We start from the raw sequence: 19,785 nt of genomic DNA, 5'->3' as shown, positions 1-19,785 counted from the left end.
CAGAACAAGAAAATCCTTTTTTTTTTCAAATTCAGTGTGAATAGGTTCCGAAATAACATCCTCCACTATCTGGCTGTTGTAAATATTTATTGAAAGGTACGACAAGGAGGGAAGTGAGGATGGACGACCTCATATTGGAACGTATCCCATAGACGGAACTGCACCTTTTACCCGGAGCTGCTGCTGCTCCTCTGCACTGCTCACTCCGTGACAGAACGACAGAGATGTTATCAGCTATCCAGTCTTATCTTCTACCAATTATCAAACTTTACCTGCTTGGTTTGAAGGTTCTGTTGGTTCAGCTGTTCAGCAGATCTTTCCGGTTGCCAGGTTAGTTCAACTCTCAATAAGTTGCTGTGGTGCACTTTCTTTGACAGTGTCACATTCCGTAACGGTTATGGTCTTGTGAGTCATGAACGCTGGTACATTGTACTAGCTAGGTATGTTAGCTACATAAATAACCTATATAACTGGTATTTAGCTAGAAGCAATTTCCATCTCAGTGTGGGCTGTCACCGTGGTGCAGTAACGTTAACGTAGCGTTATTGCTAGCAAAGATAACGTTAGCTTAACGTTACGCCAGTTCGAGAGAAGTGTAACAGTCGAAACACGAGGGAAAGAAAGCGTTGTTTTTTATGTTATCATTGCCGAATTCATCAGAAGAGCTTAATGGTTCCTCCTCTTCTCAAAGTTTGTTCTTGAAACGGTCTACATTTGTCGCCAATTGATGTGGGTTTAAATTTCCACTTTTTATAACGCAGTTTGGTAAACAGATAAAGGACGTATCTCGGCTGCACAACCGACTATCAACCAATGTCATACAATATATTGCTAAAAGAAAAGTGCAGTGAAGCGACTTAGTGCTCCAGTTGTACACTCAATAGTGTTCCAGGAGTTAGGCTATATCGATACACGAATTTTATAGGAATATTTGGGTATTTTGTCTAGCTTAATTGGTGGTTACTAAATTACGTAATGCTAGGTAAACAGACATGCATTAAAAAAAAACTGTGTTTAATTGACATGAATTGTTATTAACTGTGATGCTAACCTATTTGCATAAAGCATGATAGATTTTATTACAGAGGACCTGTACAAATTAATTATTAATTTAGCCTAATATGTTTTCACAAGTTCACGAGTCCCAAAGAAATAGTAATTTAAGGACACTATAAAAGCCACACAGTGAAACTGTGGGATACAAAATTCTTTAAGAACACTAAGGAACCTACAGTAGCCTACCATAGACATGAAAAACCCAGATAAAGTTCATCTGAGTTTTACAGACCATCTACAGGTCTTATTCTGGACTTCTTGTGTCTTGAAATAGCGTCCTGTCTTGAAGCAGCTTTCTTATCAAAGACATTCTCCCTGATATCTGCGTGTCCTCTTCTCCCTCTGCCAGTGATGCCCAGACAAGATGGCAAGGTTGCCATAGTGACAGGAGGAGGGAGGGGAATCGGCTATGAGGTAGTCCGCCACATGGCCAGACTGGGGGCACATGTTATCATAGGTACAGTATCAAGCACCACACCACTGACACTCAAACCTGACTTAAGGGCAGGAGATACACAGGACACGTGATATAAAGAGTTGGCTTCCACCTGTTTACATTCAAATTTACAAATGTAAATGGCCATTCAAAATTAAAATTTTACACAGAAGGATTGCCGCTATGATAAGTGAAGTGATTATTTTGAATATGTATCACATAAAAATGAAATGATCACCATATACTGCAAATTGTGTCCCAGTCAGAATCACCTGTGCATAGCAGAAAACGTGACAAAGCAATCTGTCAAAGCACTTGCATGCAGATGCGAAACTGATGGCAGAATTGAGTCTTGTCTCGTCACAGTTAATGGTTCCTCAATCAGTGCTGGGATTAGTTTCGCCCAGTTGTGAAGTAGTAACACAAGGAGAAGTGAAAAGACTTTTCATCCTGCGTAGAGGACAGCTCACTGATGGTAAGACTCAAAGACACAAAACAATGTGTACAACAAAAGTAAGATAATAAATAAAGAGAATTATTTTCTTGTTGAGCAACAGGTAGGTAACGGTTTGCCAACTTTAGAAGGGCAATGAGCAATTATTAATGAAATTACTTTTTCAAATTTTCTACCTAAAAACTGTTGCCAGCAAGGTCTGTGGAAAACTAAGTGGTGGATATCTTACACTCTGGACAATGAAAAACTATTTGCATGGCTGGAATCCAAAAGGGTTGAGTGGGAAAACACAGTGAAATCCTTTAGCTGAACAGAGTGGGATCCATGATCCATGTTGGTTGGGTTACTGAGCTACTACGCTACAAATGTATCTTATAATAAAGTAATTTGTATTGTACAGTAAACAAAACCACGACCCTGCAGTGCCAGTCATATTAAAGGTATCCTGTGTGTGCCTACTTAAAAGCCTGTCGCTGTCAGAGATTGTTCATTAGTATTAGACGGTCAACAGTGCATTCAGATGCTTCTTGACACCCCATAAATGCAAATTTAGGATTATGAGAGGCTTATTTGTATAAACAAGGTTCTGGTTTTGTTCAAGTTATTATTTAGTAATATTTACTGTTGGCAGATACATGCAAAACATTCAAGTTGTATAACCATATTATGCACAGACACAGAAATACAAATTAACTACATACAAGTATGAATGTTTAAACATGGTGAAAATTTGTTGTCAAATAGGCCATTCATAAAGAAAGTTACCAATAACCAAACTGAGAACATTAATGACGTTTAAAAGGATCAAATAAATGATAAAAAATAAAATAACAAATAATATCACTTGAATTCAATCACACACCTGAATTTATAGCTGCTACCATCAAACGTTTGATATGTTAAACAAATGAAGACCAAGAGTGTGTGTGTGTGTGTGTGTGTGTGTGTGTGTGTGTGCGCGTGTGCGTGCGTGCTATAGATTCAAATTGTCCATATATATTTATGTCCATCTATATATCTTACTTGCTTCCTTGACGTGCCATAAAGTACCTACTTACCAAGGTGATGTACTATATCGATCACTCACTCATCCTGTATCCCCGGAGCCAATTGCTAAAATATGATGATCACTTCACCTCTGATGTCTTCCCTGTCTTCCTCCTTAATGTTATGCAGTTCAAGGCTCCGGTTAACGGTTCAGCTCCTTCACACACTTCAGCATTTTCTGCTCTGACTCTAGGCTCTGAAGTGAATCCTTTGTTGCACATTGATGAATCTGTAAATAGGCCACTTTTTGATCAGAGAACATGTTTTTATCTCAAACCCCTTGCTGTCATATCTGTGCTTGCTAGTGTTGTTGATAACCGATGGCTGTTAGGGGAAGAGCCTCTTGCTGTAAGAGAGTTTTGTATTCTGGGTGTGATGTAGCCATGTTGTAAGACAAGGAAGTTTCCCTGGAGCAATCATTTTCATTGCTGATTTATGGTGTGTGTGTGTGTGTGTGTGTGTGTGTGTGTGTGTGTGTGTGTGTGTGTGTGTGTGTGTGTACAAGAGTTAGTTGGAAAGCTCTGTTTAGCTTCACAGGTTCTCTGTGTGGGGATTTGTTATGTGGTGTTGCAAATGCAGAAAATGAATTCACTTTCTAAAAAGAGTCTTTATCTCCCAACTACTTATAGCTGAAACATGTTTTTTCTGGCCTGCAGTTATTTGTAGACACTAGCAGGGCTGTTTCTTTTGTACTTCCGCATACAACTCGTACATACATACTTTTCATTGACACATAGGTCGTCAAGACGTGTTAAGATTTAGGGGGTGTGCACATCTGATCCTATGCAACCTATGGTTACATATAACCTTTCTCTGTGTAGGTTCACAGAGACATTTGCGTGTATCTTAGAATAAGCTAAATTAAATTTGTATCTGAAGAAATGATCTGGTCAATGGTTACCAACTTAGAAGCTTAAAACCGGAAGTTCCTGATATCCAAAACTGACACAGACAGCAGAGTGACAGTGGAGCTTACAATCCACATGGTGCTTACAATTCACATGCTTAGATGTCCACAGACATGTCATGAAATATGCGTCACTTGGACCCTCTCAGCTACGCAGATACAGAAAGTATAATCCTTGCCTCCAGAAACCAAGCCTTTTTTTTTGCTTTTCCAGACACTCCTGACTACATTTCAGAGCCAAAAATTTAAACGTTTTTGATTGTAAAATGTTTCTTCTTTTGTGAATTATATGTCTTCGTTATACAGTTTACAGGAAACTAGCTCACTAGGGCACCCCAATTGTGTGTTTTTGCATATATGTAAATATGAAATTATTATTACAGTAATAATCCTACAAAAACAAACAGTGATTTGTCAAGCAAAGCTTGGTCAACAACCATTCAACTGATCTGTTACAGTGACAGGCCTATTCATAATCTGCCCCACAGCATCTGAAGTTTTTTATATTTTGATCGGTTGCATCTGTAGCTTTCTCTGTGGTAGAGACAGGAGTGGTAGGATGGCATCCTGTTTAATTTATTGTATTGTTTTGCTTTGTTCTTTTGTCTGAAGGGATGTGCTGGGGATTTATGTTTATCTTTTCTTGTAAGATTTCTCCCCGCAATACTCCACAACTGGCAGCTGAGCTAACTGCCATTAGCATCTCCTCAAATGTACACTCCTGTGGGGCTTGATGCCATTTCAGCTGCTGCAATTAAACCAACATGATTAAGCGTTGCTCTTTATTCTCTGTTTATAGTCTGCAGTTACTGGGTTTGGTTTCAGCTTACATGTAAATCAATAAACCACAGACCTCTTTAAGACTTTAAGAAGAAGATATTTTCCATTTTTTACTTTTACTCATGCATTTCTTCAATTTTATATAGTTTTTTTTCCCCAAAGATAAGACAGCAGTGGTTATAGGCATACATTGTCAACACAGAATAATAATAAACAACATATAAATCAAATTAAAATGCATGCAGTATCTTCACTTCAACATAATGTAACTGCAATAGTATAAATACAAACTTAATTTACTGAGTCCGAGTGTAGTCTGTAACCATTTCTTCCTACAGATTATTCACACGTCTTAAAGGTCCCATGGCATGAAAATTTCACTTTATGAGGGTTTTTAACATTAATATGAGTTCCCCCAGCCTTCCTATGGTCCCCCAGTGGCTAGAAATGGCGATAGGTGTAAACCGAGCCCTGGGTATCCTGCTCTGCCTTTGAGAAAATGAAAGTTCAGATGGGCCGATCTGGAATCTTCCCTTTATGAGGTCATAAGGAGCAAGGTGGCTGTAAAAGTGGCTGTAATTCTGCACCAAGGCTGAATTTCGGGAAAGAGACTTCAGATACAGTATTAGGAGATCCACTAAGGCCGATATAAAAGCATCCAAAGAGCACCATGTCATGGGACCTTTAAAAGAAATTGGTTTCATGGCGTGTAATAAAAGCTTGCATACCACTGCACAACAGTGTGAAATTCAAAAATAAATAAATGAAGAACTACATTAGTGGCTGTAGATCTCTGTATGCTTAAAGATGGACTCAGTTAATGAACTCCTTCAGATTCACGTCGATCGACAGTAAAATAATCTGCAACTATTTTGATAACTGATTAATAGTTAATGTCAGTTTTAATCAAACATGTCAACAATTCCCTGATTCCAGTTTCTCAAATGTGAACTTTTTTCTCATTCAAGAGGAAACTGAATATTTGAAGTTTTAAAGTGTTAGTCTGGGGATAACGAGCAATTTGATGACATCACCCTGGGCTTTAGAAAACTGCAGTAAGCATTTTTTTTCACTATTTTCGGACGTTTTATAGACAAAGCAATCAATCCATTAATTGGGAAATAATCAGCTGACTGAACAGCGCACATACCAACATAGTGTGATAATATTTATAATGTGTTTCCATGCGCTTCTGGGGTGAGACTGCATTTTCTATTCAGTTCACAAGCTTCACAACTTTGAAGAAAACTCTGCTTTATTCATTCAGCGTGTATACCCCAAAGTCAATGTTAGAGTATCCTTGGAGATAGTTTGCGCAGAACATAAATCAGACTTGAGCCCTACGTATGATTACACACACTAAATCAATAATTGAATAACTTGGTTAAGTGTCTGTTACTATTCTATCTGCATTGAAGCTGATCCCACATGTCTCTGAGTGTATCTCCATTTCAAATAGCCACCCCTCTTGAGATCATTTATGAAATGAGAATATGTATGGTTAAGTGGATCCCTCTCTGGTAATGGAGTGGATGCATATTTCAGGTGGAGTGATAGTGCTTGTGTGAGGAGAGTTTATGGCTCTAGCCTCTCCACTATCAAATATCAGTTGGATATTAACCAGGGTGCAATTGTGCTTGAAGTGTTTTTAAGTAGATTTCGAATTAAAATGGTGCCTTTTGGAATGTTTTTAAGATAATATAATACAATTAAAATTAATGTATAGCTGCAGCATATGAAAGGAATAAATAGAATGACTGGAATCATATGAATTACAGAATGCATGTTATGCAAAACCAGTGGATCCATCCAAGAAAAGAATGAAATAAATGAATGAAGAAAATGTAAAATGTGTACACAAATAGCAAATTTGCAGTATGAATTAATTGTAAGCTTAATTAATAAGCTTTATTTGTTTGACAAACATGAGTCATTGTGCACTTAAGATTAGATACGCCTTTACTGATCCGCAGAGGGGAAGTTGGGTAACTTTCCTACTATAAAGCTTTAAAAAGGAGACAGGGTACCTTGATGCATCAGCTTTGTCATGGTTTGAAGAAGTTACTCACCTAAATATCAAAGCTTCATTCTCCATATTGGACATAATATTTAAATTTCCAGACAAGGCACTTTGAAAAAATCTAATTACAGATTTCTTGTCTAATTCTGTGTCTTACGTCCTACATTTCATAAAGTCATGAATGAAGGCCGATGCCAATTCAAGAAGTGCCATTCAATTATTGTAGGTTTATATAACACATGGTGATATGCGGGATTCATGAATTGGACTCACAAAGGAAATCATCCTTGTCCTTCGAAAATCTACATTACTGCATTTGCTATAGTGGAAGAAAAAGTCTCTGGAGGCCAAATGTGTTGTTGTTTATCAAGAAATAGCTCCACAGGTACCTCAGCTGTTGCCTTTTGCAATTTAAGCAAACCAGATAAACTGTATGAATGAGTTTAGTTGTTGTCTTCAGCTGTCTAATTAACACACAGACTTTAGATTAATATTGAATTTACTGCAGGTGTATGTAAGGACTTTCTTACTCTGTGTCATGCGCATTTATCCATTTGCTCAGCTGCTGCAAGATTAAGTAAATTAATTAGGTTACATTTTTAACCCCCAGCCCAAAATATTTAGTACGCAATATAATACCTTGGGGCATTTTTAATCAGTGGCTATTTTAATGGAGAGCTCTGCCTGAATGCCTGTTGTGCAGAAATGTATATTTAATGATATGCTGCATTCTCAGTGAAGAAGAGTGACTCAGAGAAGCCTTTTGAAGAGCAACTATTTGTCTAAAATTATTTATTTGTGCGTTTGTGTGACCCGAAGAGCCACATCTTTCAGCCCAGGCTGAATCGCAGTGCATCAGGGTAAATGATGCTGTGCCCTTGAAAAGGCCTGTGTGTGTGTGTGCAGAGAGAAAATGAGTGTGCATGTAGGCTATCTGTGTGAATGAAAAGAGAGTTTGCTTGTGCTAGTGTTTTCATACAGGGGGAATGTTAGTAGGCAGCAAATCTGCACATTTGAGAAGTTGGAACCAGCTAATGTTTGAGTCGACTGTTTTATCAATCAATTATTTGTCAGTTGACTTATTTGCTTAATTGACTAATTGTCGGCACAAATTTGTAAGAAGTGGGTTTATGACGTTTATGTGTCTTATTTGTTTGTCGATGGCCTTGTGTGTACATGCGACTAACTTGGAATGGTTCTTTTGAAAACGAGGGTCACCAACTCTGTTTCTTTCATCTCCATGTGTCTTTATTTTATTTGTATTCTCTGTTTCTAAATACTTTCTTCTCTTTTTCATAGAGGCAGTGTTCATTCGTATGCAAAGACAATAAGATATTTAAAAAATTATCTAGTGTGCTGTCTGGAACATGTTTATTGCCTGTTAATAATTTTATAAAAACATTATGTATTGTCAGCTACAGTTTACTCATTGTAAGGTTGATGCACTTTAAGTTCATTTACTAATAGAGTGGGAATCCTACTTGTCAACCCAAAACTAGTTAGTTATACTTTGATTGATAATTGGTGTATTCAATGTTTTATATTTCTTGTCAATACATGCTATTTTGAGTTCTATATGAATGCTATGGTCCCCTCATTTTAAGACAAAAATATTCACAAATTTAAATTAAAATGTTTAATTCACATCTAGTTTGTTTCTCAATGCCAAATTCCAGAATGCTACAGCTATTTTGAAAATGTAGTTTTTATGAATTGTAGTCTCATTTACCATCAGGCTTACTTTCTGTTTGATATCTTATACATAATTAATGGTATGATTATTTTTTTTTTTTTTTAAAAAAGTCCCTTTTAGTCTTCCCTTAAGGGCTCAATGGTTGTATCAAGAACTCTTTTCATTTGAAAAACCCTACAAAGAAACACGTTTTTATAAAATGAAAGAACACAGGACTGAGAGAAAAAAAAGGAAAAAAATCTGTATTTTATTAAAAGCCTCTAAGGTCTTGTCAGACATTGTATTAATCTGTGTGTGTCCTTCTCTTTCAGGTGGAAGGGATGAGCAGGAGGGTCTGGCGGCCGTCAGAAGGATCTGTGAAGAGTACAAAGAGGCCAAAGGTAACATTGCAAACACGTCCGAGAACACATTCTCAAACACACACACACACACACACACACACACACACAAATGCTTGTTCACGTGTGTACTTGTTTTTCTTATGCCAGTGTTAGAAGATAAAGGGCAAAGTTGTGGCAGTGTGTCCCTCAGGATTGTTTGTACAGTTTTTCGAGGCACACGCACATAATTGCACACTCATATAAAGACACACAGAGCGTCCATGCTGGCTGTACAATGTCAGGAGTGTTGATGATGTTGACGTGAGGAAGAGGAGGATACAGAGGAAAAGCCTACGAGAAGACAACGAGGGGAGATAAGTCAAGGGAAATATAAGAGAGGGGGGGCAGACGTGGGAGGAGGCAGAGGGGTGGAGGAGAACATAAATAAAATGGGGGGAAGAAAGATAAGGTGGAGGGAAACTGGAGGTTCAGATGGAGGTGATGGAGATGAGAGGAGATAAACGATAGCAGCAAAGACATTTATAACTCCATTGACTAATGCTTACAGTGTTCTCTGTAACTCCCACGTTGAGACATTGATTCAGCTGACCTTCACAGCACCATAAATTCCACCGTAGTGTCATGACTAAGGAGACTCATAAGTTATTCTCCTCTGTACTAAACAGCCTTGACTCCTTCCCACATCATCCCCTTGCAAGGCTTGTCAGTAAGTGTTTACCTCGGGGGATATTCAAAGATTTGTACTAATGCAGAAATCAGTGGTGATTGAATTATTGATTTTAAAGAAAAACTGAAATTTGAGTATTTAGTTATACAATAACATACATTACACATATTTTGTTTTTTAAAATTATAAATATTATTTTTTCAATATCCACTTTACAAAATGTTTCACAAGGCAGCAAAATAAAAGTCATAAAATCATCAGGTTTAAAAAAATAAAAAATACAGATGAAAAAATAATTTTTGGAAATATAAGACAGTATAAGTAAAATCAGGGATGGCTCGCTGATAAAATTATGTTTTTAAGAAGGGACTTAAAGGAGATCACTGACTCAGCCGACCTGATTTCCTTGGGCAGATCATTCCGGAGTATACAACTGTCAGACATATTTGTAGAAACAGCCACTAATCCTGGAGCCTCAGTTGTTCCGTGACGTGCCGCTTACACATACAGACTCTAAAGCTGGGAGAGCGATAGGCTGCTATACGTTGTGAATGGGACCTGGCATTGCTGCCTGGTGCTGCCCGCTGAGCTACAGAGATTTAAAAGGCGCCAGCGGCACTACAGGGGAAAGTTGAGAAAAGCTCCATGCAAATGTGCTCCAAACAACAACCAGGCGAGAGCAGTCACGCTCAGTCTAGCAAGCTATGTTATCTTTCATGCGCCCATTTTAGCAATGGTAATTTACCAGACCGTCAAAACACTATCCGCAATGGAAAATGGATATACCTAAGCTGGTTTAAACCAATACAGTAGTTTGTTCAAACCTATCTATATTTCATGCCAGATGGTGCAGTGATGAAATCTGTTATTAAAGTAGTAAGACATTTAAGAGACAAACAGCGGGGGGGTTAAAACATCACTTTTATTTTGAGACCAGTTAATACACTCACTTACTCGACCAGGCTTCTCTAATCTCTGCTTGTTAGGCTGTTGAAAATAAAGTCTTAAACACAATGAAAACAAATATTTCCTCAGTTAAATTACTGTACTGATATCATCAGTCAGTGCACGAAATCAATGCTCACCGCAGAACAAATACAGGGGGGCACTGTCACTGCACAACAAATTATGTCAATTTTGTTTCAATGTAATTAGGTCAAAACAAATACCAGGGGCGCTAGCGAGCAGGCGATGGAGTAGGCAGCACAAGCAACATGCTCTGCTGAATTTCGGGTTAAAAGCTCTTCTTAGGCACCTTATATCAACAAAAAACTACGACACATCGCTCTGAGTTAATTCTTTTTCATTATATGTTACTTGTATTGCGATACTGCAGTGCAAATGGCCAATAATTTGCGAAAATTCAAGTTCACCGGAGGAGCCTCGGCAACTGGGCCCAAAGCCTCAAGCTCAAATGATTCACCACCTAGGTGTAGCACTAAGACACCTCAGCCTGATGACCAAATGGATGTCGCGGACCTGAAGGCAGAAATCCTCACGTCGTTGAAAACAGACATTGCTATGCTGCTCATGTCGGAATTGAAGACCGCTCTGGCTGAAGATTTTGAAAACATCAAATCCGAGCTACAGGCAGTAAAAACGGAGCTAGCTAACAACACCACAGCGATTCGCTCTGAGGTGGAGACGATGAAAACAACAGTGTCGCACATGGAGCAGGGGCTCTCATCATGTTCAGACGATGTAACTTCGTTGTTAACGAAAGTGGGGAAACTCGAGACAGAAGTTGGCAATCTGCGGGAGAAATGTCTTGATATGGAAGGAAGAATGAGGCGCTCCAACATTTGAATATTAAACGTCCCAGAGACCCCAGGCTCAAGCACACCGGCAGCTGTCTCCAAACTATTAAGAGAGGCACTGAAAATGGACAAAGATGTCCTGATCGACCGGTCTCACAGAGGTCTACAGCCAAGGAGCCAAGACCGTAAACCTCATGTCATCGTGGCGAAAGTCCACTATTAACAAGATTGTGTTGACATCGCCGTGCCAGGGAGTCCGGGCCGCTCCGGTTCAAAGGGACCAATCGCTCCATTTTCCCGGACTATCCCCCAAGTGTCGTGCAGGCCAGATCCACTTTCAGCGAGGTGAGACGACTACTTCGTGGACGAGACGGTGTTAAATACGGCCTTCTCTACCCAGCACGGCTCCGGATCACATATAACGGAACTGAGAAACGGTTTCAAAACCCAGAAGAAGCCATGGCCTACGTGAAAACCAGAATTCTTCCGGACTCTTCAAAAGACTGACCATGACTTGAAATAAGTGAGAATAGCTACATTTTACATCTGAATAAGGTTGGTGCTGTCCACTCTCTAAACACATCACTTTGACTGATACACTGTACACCGCTACAGAGCCATAAGGCTGTGTGGCGGCTGTTCCAGATGGAGAAATACAGAGTACCTAAGGAATCAAAACTGTGCTGTTTTTTCACTCTTTTATTTTGTTTACAACAGATTTGACTGGTCGCAGTACTGTAGTGTGTCTCTCTTATTATTATTATTATTATTATTATTTCCCTTTCTATCTATGCTCAGCGCTTAGACAACAGAAGGATTTATTTATTTTTTTGTTTATTGAAAAAACCTTTAAGTTTGAAATGGTTAATCCATTATTCTCTAAGGTGCCTCATACAAAACTACGTTCTATATACAGCAGAGTTTGTTCTTTTAGAGCTAGTGTATCCTCACACAAGCACTTAAATGTGTAGATATTTTTGCGAGGGGTTTGGGAGTCACCTTGTTCTGACAGGTGAGGGTTGGGGATTTACTGTACCTGGGTTTACAATCAGCCTTTTTTTCCCTTGGTTCATTGGTCATACTTGCTTATCTTTTAAAGGTCCTGTCAACATTCTAGAAAGTATAAATGCAGGCAGATGTAATATGCCACTGATCTTTCTCTGTCTTGAATATGGCTACGACTAACACAGACTAAACAGATCAGCTAATTGCGATGTAACCTTTGTAAGCTGGAATGTAAAATCCTTGAACCACCCCATCAAACAAAAGAAAGTATTGACTCATTTGAGTAAATTTAAAGATGGGAATTGCCTTTCTTCAGGAGACACATATCCGAACCTTTGACCATTTTCGACTCAGGGGAGGATGGATTGGACAATCATATATCATTCTAATTTCCATTCTAAATCTAGAGGTGTGGCCATCCTTGTTAACAAGAATATCCCATTTGTTATGTCAAAGGTGGAAACAGACTCCTCAGGGCGTTACATAATTGTAGTGGGCAGGCTGTACAACACACCGGTTGTCCTGGCCAATCTATATGCACCACATTGGGGTGATAGTTCTTTTTTTATCAATTTCTTTGCTCATATCCCCAACATGGATACACATTATCTTATCCTCGGAGGAGATATGAACTGCACATTATGACCTACTCTGGACCGTAGCTCGTCTAGGACTGCGTCCAAATCCATGTTAATCCTCTCAACTGCAGCTTTTTCTTAATACTAATGGTATAGCTGATGCGTGGCGTTTTCAAAATCCTACAGCTAGAAGTTACTCCTTCTTTTCTCCGGTCCACGGAACATATTCCCGCATAGACTATTTCTTTTTGGATAAAAGCCTTCTTTCACTAATAAGAAAGTGTGAATATCAAGCTATAATTATTTCAGATCATGCCCCTTGACTTTGATGACTTTATGTATACCAATTTCTCATGCCAACTATCACCCCTGGCGTCTTAATACTTTACTACTTTCAGATGAAGACTTCAGTTTATTTCTTCTGAAATTTTCTTCCTCGAACATAACCAGACCACAGGAATGTCTCCTTTAACAGTGTGGGAATCCATGAAGGTGTACTTGAGGGGACAAATAATATCATATAGCACACAACAAAGAAAACAATATGAAACTTCAACAGCTAACAAATGATATTCTCAAATTAGATACTACACTTGCTGTCACCAATGCAATCAATCAAGTCCATGCAAACTGGAAAATCCCCAGGACCTGATGGGTTCCCGAGTGAATTAAAAAATTTAAAATATTTGCGGACCAGCTTTCTCCTATTCTGCTCTCTGTATTTGAGGAGTCACATGCCACTGGTTCCCTTCCTCTGACTATGCGACAAGCGGTCATATCTCTTATTACAAAAAAAATAAAAACCTTCTGGACTGCGGCTCATTCCGTCCAATTTCACTCTTAAATGTAGACAGTAAAATCCTTTCTAAAATGCTGGCCTGCCGCTTAGAGGCGGTCTTGCCCTCAATTGTAGCTGACGATCAAACAGGCTTGATTAAAGATCATCACTCCTTTTTTAACATTAGACGCCTATTCTTTATGGTCCCACTCCACCTGACTATCCAGAAATATTACTATCACTGGACGCTGAGAAGGCGTTTGATCGGGTGGAGTGGGATTATCTCTTCCATACTCTCGAACAATTTGGCTTTGGTGAAAAATTCATCTCCTGAATAAAAATTCTGTATTCTTCTCCATTAGCAGCTGTCTGAACAAACAACAACCTCTCTTCTTACTTCCCCCTCCATTGTGGCACCCGACAGGGCTGTCCGCTGTCGCCCCTCGTATTCGCTATTGTGATTGAGCCATTGGCTTTAGCGTTACGTGGTGAAGCTAATATAAAGGGAATACGGAGCTATGACTCGGATGATAAGGTGTCCCTGTATGCTGATGATATGCTTTTATATCTGTCCCATCCTTTAACTAGTCTACCAAATGCCCTGAACCTGCTTGAGGAATTCGGCAAAATATCAGGGTACAAAATTAACCTACAAAAGTGTGAAATTATGCCAGTGAACACAGCAGCTAAGAAAATTAACTTTGGTTTATTCCCACTTAAAGTCAGTCAACAGACATTTAAATACTTTTAAGTTTACTCCCCCTGGCAGAATTAACAAAATTAAAATGAATGTTTTGCCAAAATGTCTTTATATATTTCAATGCATTCCCCTACACTTATCTAAATCCTTTTTCATGTCAGTGGACAATTTGGTGTCAGGATTTATATGGAATAAGAAAAACCCTTGAATACGGAAAAGGATCTTACAACAGCATTGTCAACATGGAGGATTATCCTTCCCTAACTTCCAGTTTTACTCTTGGGCTGCCAACATTAGATCTATGCTGTTTTTGAAAGATTCTCCATCTGGTGAGGAGCTGGCTACAGATCATGTATAATACAAAATAAAGCGCTGCCTTTTTTGGAATCAAGCCGTACTTTGTCTTCCTCGGCCTTGCAGTGGAGAGCAGCAGAAAGCCGGCTGGCTGGGTCCCTGCTTGTGTGTGGCTGTCAGGTACAGAGACAGTGGCCATGTTGCTGGTGTCATTGAAGTCAATTTCCCTGGACGGGGTGGTGGTGGAATTGATTACTTCTTTTGTAATTGGCAGGCACTGACGCATAGGGGAAAAGGGGGGGTGTCTGTGGCCAGATGCTTGTGCACTGACTGAGAATGTGTGTTTGTGTGTGTGTTTTAATGAGACGGTAATGGATTCTCATTAGTATGTGAAGCAGGAGCTTTAAACATCTCTGTCCAAACCTCCTTTGGCATCCTTCCTAGCGTTTGCACATTTGTCTGTTATTAGAGATGGCTGACAGCTCATAATAATCATGTAGGCTGCAGAGGTGGATCTCAAACTGGGGGCCTGTGGACAATTGTAGATGTCCTTTAGGGATTTCAAGGTGTCACCAATGACAAAGAATTTAATTTTACTAGAAAGCATCTTTATATATTTTATAGAATATAAAAGATTGTGTGTTTATTGGATTCACTTAAATAATAAGGAAAAGTCTAGTATTTTTCCAACTGGGTCTTATTCTCAGAATTTTGACCATTCAGAATGGTCATGCTAATTTTGAACTTGCCATCTCCATCTGATCTATTCAACTTATACGCATGGATGACAAAACAGTGAAAGTTTGGGTTTTTAAACAGGCTCGGTCCCGAAACCGCTGCCGTGGTTTGGGCTCAGGTTGGACTTGGACATAAACTATGTGGGTTCATGTAGGGGCTGGTTTTTTGGGCCAGATTATAGTTTTATATCTAGAGTCTAACACTGAACATACAATATTAACTGTAGCAACATTATTATGTATTATATATATATAATATATATTGTACAGGAGACTTGATTCAGAATAACATTTCTTTCTAAATTTGTACATAATTATACGTATATTATTCATACTTTTTTCTTTTTAAAGTTATTCCTTTTAGCAAAGAAACACCAAATATAGCAGACAAAGGAAGGCCTACAGAATGAAGGCCAGAAATTGAACTCTTGTACTATGATTTGTGTGTAGGCGTGGGCATTAGCCAACTTACATATTAATTACCTTCTGTTCAGGATGTAGACTGTGCTCGTATTTGAAAGTTAAGAGCATGTAAAAGTGAGATTTTCATGGACATGTACTGTTGCATGCTGAAGCCTACCTTGGTAAAAAAACAACAACCAGAGTGCATTTGTAACTATTCACAAAATTGAATCACAATTGCACCAAGCTAGATGAAACAGGATAACTACTGAACAACGTGGCACAATATGTTTCATTGTCTGATCTGCTATACTGCTGTTCAAATATTTAGTTCAAACAGATTCAACTTAGAAAACTGTTCAGTGATTTTCCATTACATTTTTAGGCTTAAACATAAATGCACACACTGTAAAAATGTAGTGCTTGCTTCTTATTATATAAACGTATTGTCTTAATATAACTTATAAACAGATATAGTTTATTTGTATTATTTGTTAGAGCATTCTTACTTTCCCTCTTCTGTAGTTAGGGGGATCTTTTTCACCTGAAGGCTGAATAAACTCTAGAAGCCCAGTATAGACCCTTTGTACGTGACGTCACGCTCCACTCGCACAAATTATGAACGCCATGACGGACGGCGGAAGAGCTATGCTGTAGACGGACGGCAAGCTAAACGCGTACGTTTTCGTTCGTGTTTGTGTTCTCACATTCACAATCTGCAGAGTAATCCTCACCAACACAAGCATGTGTATGTATTGTCTTTCTGTTTTAAATGAGTGATAAATAAAATTATCCTCAACCAGCTAGCTAACTGCCGTGCTAACCAGCTGTTCCTGCTAACAGGTCCAACCCGATGATGACCCACATAACTAACTTCACTATTCACTGACCTAGCTACATATCCAAAAAAGAAAGCCGTTCCCTTAGTCATTTAACTTAACACATATACAAAAAATATCGGTTAAATTAAAGATGACATGGCACAGAAACTAGCTTCAAAAAGGCCAAAAAAACGAGATAATTGCGGGTCTGCTGCGCTCCTACCCCGGCTAGCTGACGAGAAATCTTAACATAGGCTACAGCGAATATAATCACAGATAAAAAGATGGCTAGATGTTACAATTATGTGTGGTTACTACTGATCATAGACACTCCGTGATTTACTGCATGGATTAACGTGTGATAGATAATTGACTGCACTTCCCAGAGTTGGGCTGCGTCCATTAGATGGTTGCATTGGCACACCTAGTGAACAACGGTATGTGGGTAGCCACGACTGACCATGTCCTCTAAAAACATGGGCTACGTGTTATATAAATCTTTACTTCAGTAAAGAATAGATGTTAATACAAAATAAACCCTAGATTGATGAATTATCTTTGTCCTTATGAGGTACCTCCCCCTGCCGTTAGCGTAGCATCGCGTACCTGTAACCCAGCCAGCTACAAAGAACTGGTAAGCATCCAGACTTTTAAAAACTTAGAGATCAGCACCAGTATATGGGGATACCCCGTTTACCACATAGTGGTACAGATCATGTGGACTGAAGTCGGGCAGACTCTGCAATTTAATGAGGTCCGTGAAAACGGAGGGAGAAAGAATTAAGGGTCGGTATCCAATCCTGCTATCTCCAACTTCTCCAAATACCACTCTTTGTGAGCACCTACCAGATGCCCTACCTCGACTGATAATGGCACGACAACTTGTTGTTCAATAGAAGAAGCCATAAAGCCATACATACAGTTTATTTAGTGTTATGTATTTCAAACTGATTGAAACTATGAAACTTTCCGCTCGTCTACTACGCTGTTTTGCTTGTTACTTGTTTTGCCGGTGGTTTTGCCGTCCATCATGGTGTCGTCACATGGTCGTGGTCACGTGTTTGCAAAGGGTCTATAAACAGTTAAGGGATTTTCAGTTGAAACAAGCTTTTTATTTTTTTTAGTGGTTCTTGTGGTACTACAGTGGCTCTGATTGTGCACTGATGTGTCAGGAACCATTTCTACCATTACTTTTAGTGTTCAAAATGACGGACATAATTGCGTAACACTGTTGTGTCTGCTTTTCTATTTACAAAGAGCAACTGGTTGAGATGCAAAGACAGAACTGTTTGTGTGGCAGAGGAAATGGAAAAGGGGGACAAAAAAGGTGTTGGTCCCCAAGCTCTGAAGCAGAGTTAGAAATCTCTAATCTTCCATGAAAATGTCCTTTGACCTTTGCCCCCTTCAAGACTTCACAAGTCATAAAATTGTCTTTGTTTGGAAGCAATACCAAAAAGCACACTGTGGCAAAAATCTGTTGTTTTGTACACCTTTCACCTTTTTCACAGCAGACATTTTGATATGCTTGAAAAGCACAGGTGTTACTAATAACATTAACAAAGGCTCTGTTCTATTCAAGAGTCCCAGTAAATCATATGACAGTCAGCCAGCATGAAAAATACCAGGACCCTAAAACTGAAGCAGCTAAATGTAATTCAGCCATCATTAATTTTAATATTTACACCTGTGCTTTTCCTACTGTGACATGTCAAAATGTCTGTCTGTAATAACATGATTAATGAACAGATGGAATCAATTAAAAACTAAGATTGGGTGTGGCCGGATTAGCTCAGTTGCTAGAGAGGGTGCCCATATATAGAGGTTTACTCCTCGACGCAGCAGCCGCGGGTTTGACTCCGACCTGCGGCCCTTTGCTGCATGTCATTCCCCCTCTCTCTCTCCTTTCATGCAGTCATCTGTCCTGTGGAAATAAAGGCCTAAAAATGGCCCCCCAAAAAACAAACTAAGATTGGAAGTGGGATTTGATGCATTTTATTTATTAAATTTGAATTCAGCATAAATAGTACTTATCTACTTATCTACTTAAAATTGGCAGTTTTTGTCTGGTTGTTGAGGACATAATACAAGGACAAAGACGTTTTAAAATCATGGCACTATAAATTTCGCAGGACTCCAGAAGTCGTCCTCTCCCCCAATGTGCCACAAATTTCACTTTATTCTAACAATAAGACTGGCGTCAACAATTGATTTTAATTATGCCAACTTGTACAGTAAATTAAGTAATAAAGTATAATAAAATAAAATAGATTTAGACCATTTGAAATAGTGGAAAGTGGCAGTGCATTAAATAAAAAATCCAGTCTAGAAGAAAATGACAATCTATAAACCTGCATTAAGTTAATATCAAACTTGAAATGACAAATTATATCAAAATGATAAGTTAGCTAATTTGTGCAAACTCCCATATTACGAACAACAGTAACATTTGTGATTTTTATGTTTTGTTGATTTATACTCTCCACTACCAAATCATCAACTGGCATGCCATAGAACATTTCTACCTTTCCTTGTTTTATTAAACCACTTTAACACTTATAATAAGAGCCCCACTCACATTTCGCTATTACATTAACTCAAAATTGATTTAAAAAAAAATAGTTGTTTAATTTGCAATTCAGTTTATTTTAGGCTAACAGCTGAAATGATAATGATAAATTAGAAATGGAGACTGTGAATGGATCCAGTGGGTCTTAAACAGCATGTGTGTCTCCAAAGGCTGTTCCTGTCGTCAGTTTCATATCATTTCTCTGTAATAAAAACACAGTCAGTGTGTTTGAGTCGACGATGCTGAGCTTTATAGAAGATCCTGGGGTCTTAATTGAGGCCTGGCAGCAGACAGGCCCACACCAGATCGATGGCACTTCATCCCCAGTGGGCTTTCTAGATATGACTGGCCTGTCTGAAAGGGATTGGTCCCCAATGGAGTCCACTCAAGAGTACGGGAGAGGACTGACAGGCAGGACACACACGCACATTGGCTTGCTATATACACAAGCCAAATACACACATATTCTGAGATATACCTGTGCTTACAGCCATTCAAATGCACACACTTGCTTTCTTTTCTTTTTCTTTTTCCATCTTTCTCTCTTGTACACACGCACGCACACACGCGCACACACACACACACATACACACACACACACACACACACACACACACACACACACACACACACACACACACACACACACGTCAGAGCCAGGAGGTAAGTGGCATGGCTTGGAGATAAGGCTGCTATCAGACTTTCATCGGGAATGGCTGCACTCTCATCTGTCGTGGTGGCTTTTT

General features: G+C 39.0%; 1 protein-coding gene across 3 annotated transcripts in view; it reads left to right on the top strand.

Annotated features, from left to right (window-relative positions):
* Positions 1–32: 32 nt before the first annotated feature.
* The window catches only part of LOC144525120 (polyprenol dehydrogenase), a 28,859-nt gene continuing 9,106 nt past the window's right edge, over positions 33–19,785 (top strand). The window contains exons 1-3 of one of the 3 annotated variants that reach the window (XM_078261636.1): positions 34–330; positions 1,406–1,513; positions 8,705–8,773. In XM_078261636.1, the coding sequence (XP_078117762.1) occupies positions 225–330; positions 1,406–1,513; positions 8,705–8,773 (283 nt within the window). In that variant the 5' untranslated portion in view covers positions 34–224. Of the gene's footprint in view, positions 331–1,405; positions 1,514–8,704; positions 8,774–19,785 lie in introns of all 3 variants that reach the window. The other 2 variants (XM_078261638.1, XM_078261639.1) reach the window with 2 other exon arrangements.

This window comes from Sander vitreus, chromosome 11 (genome assembly GCF_031162955.1).
Source record: "Sander vitreus isolate 19-12246 chromosome 11, sanVit1, whole genome shotgun sequence".
NCBI classification, from domain to species: Eukaryota; Metazoa; Chordata; class Actinopteri; order Perciformes; family Percidae; genus Sander; species Sander vitreus.
Note: the sequence above shows the minus strand (reverse complement) of the source record. Positions and strands in the feature narration are given on the sequence as shown.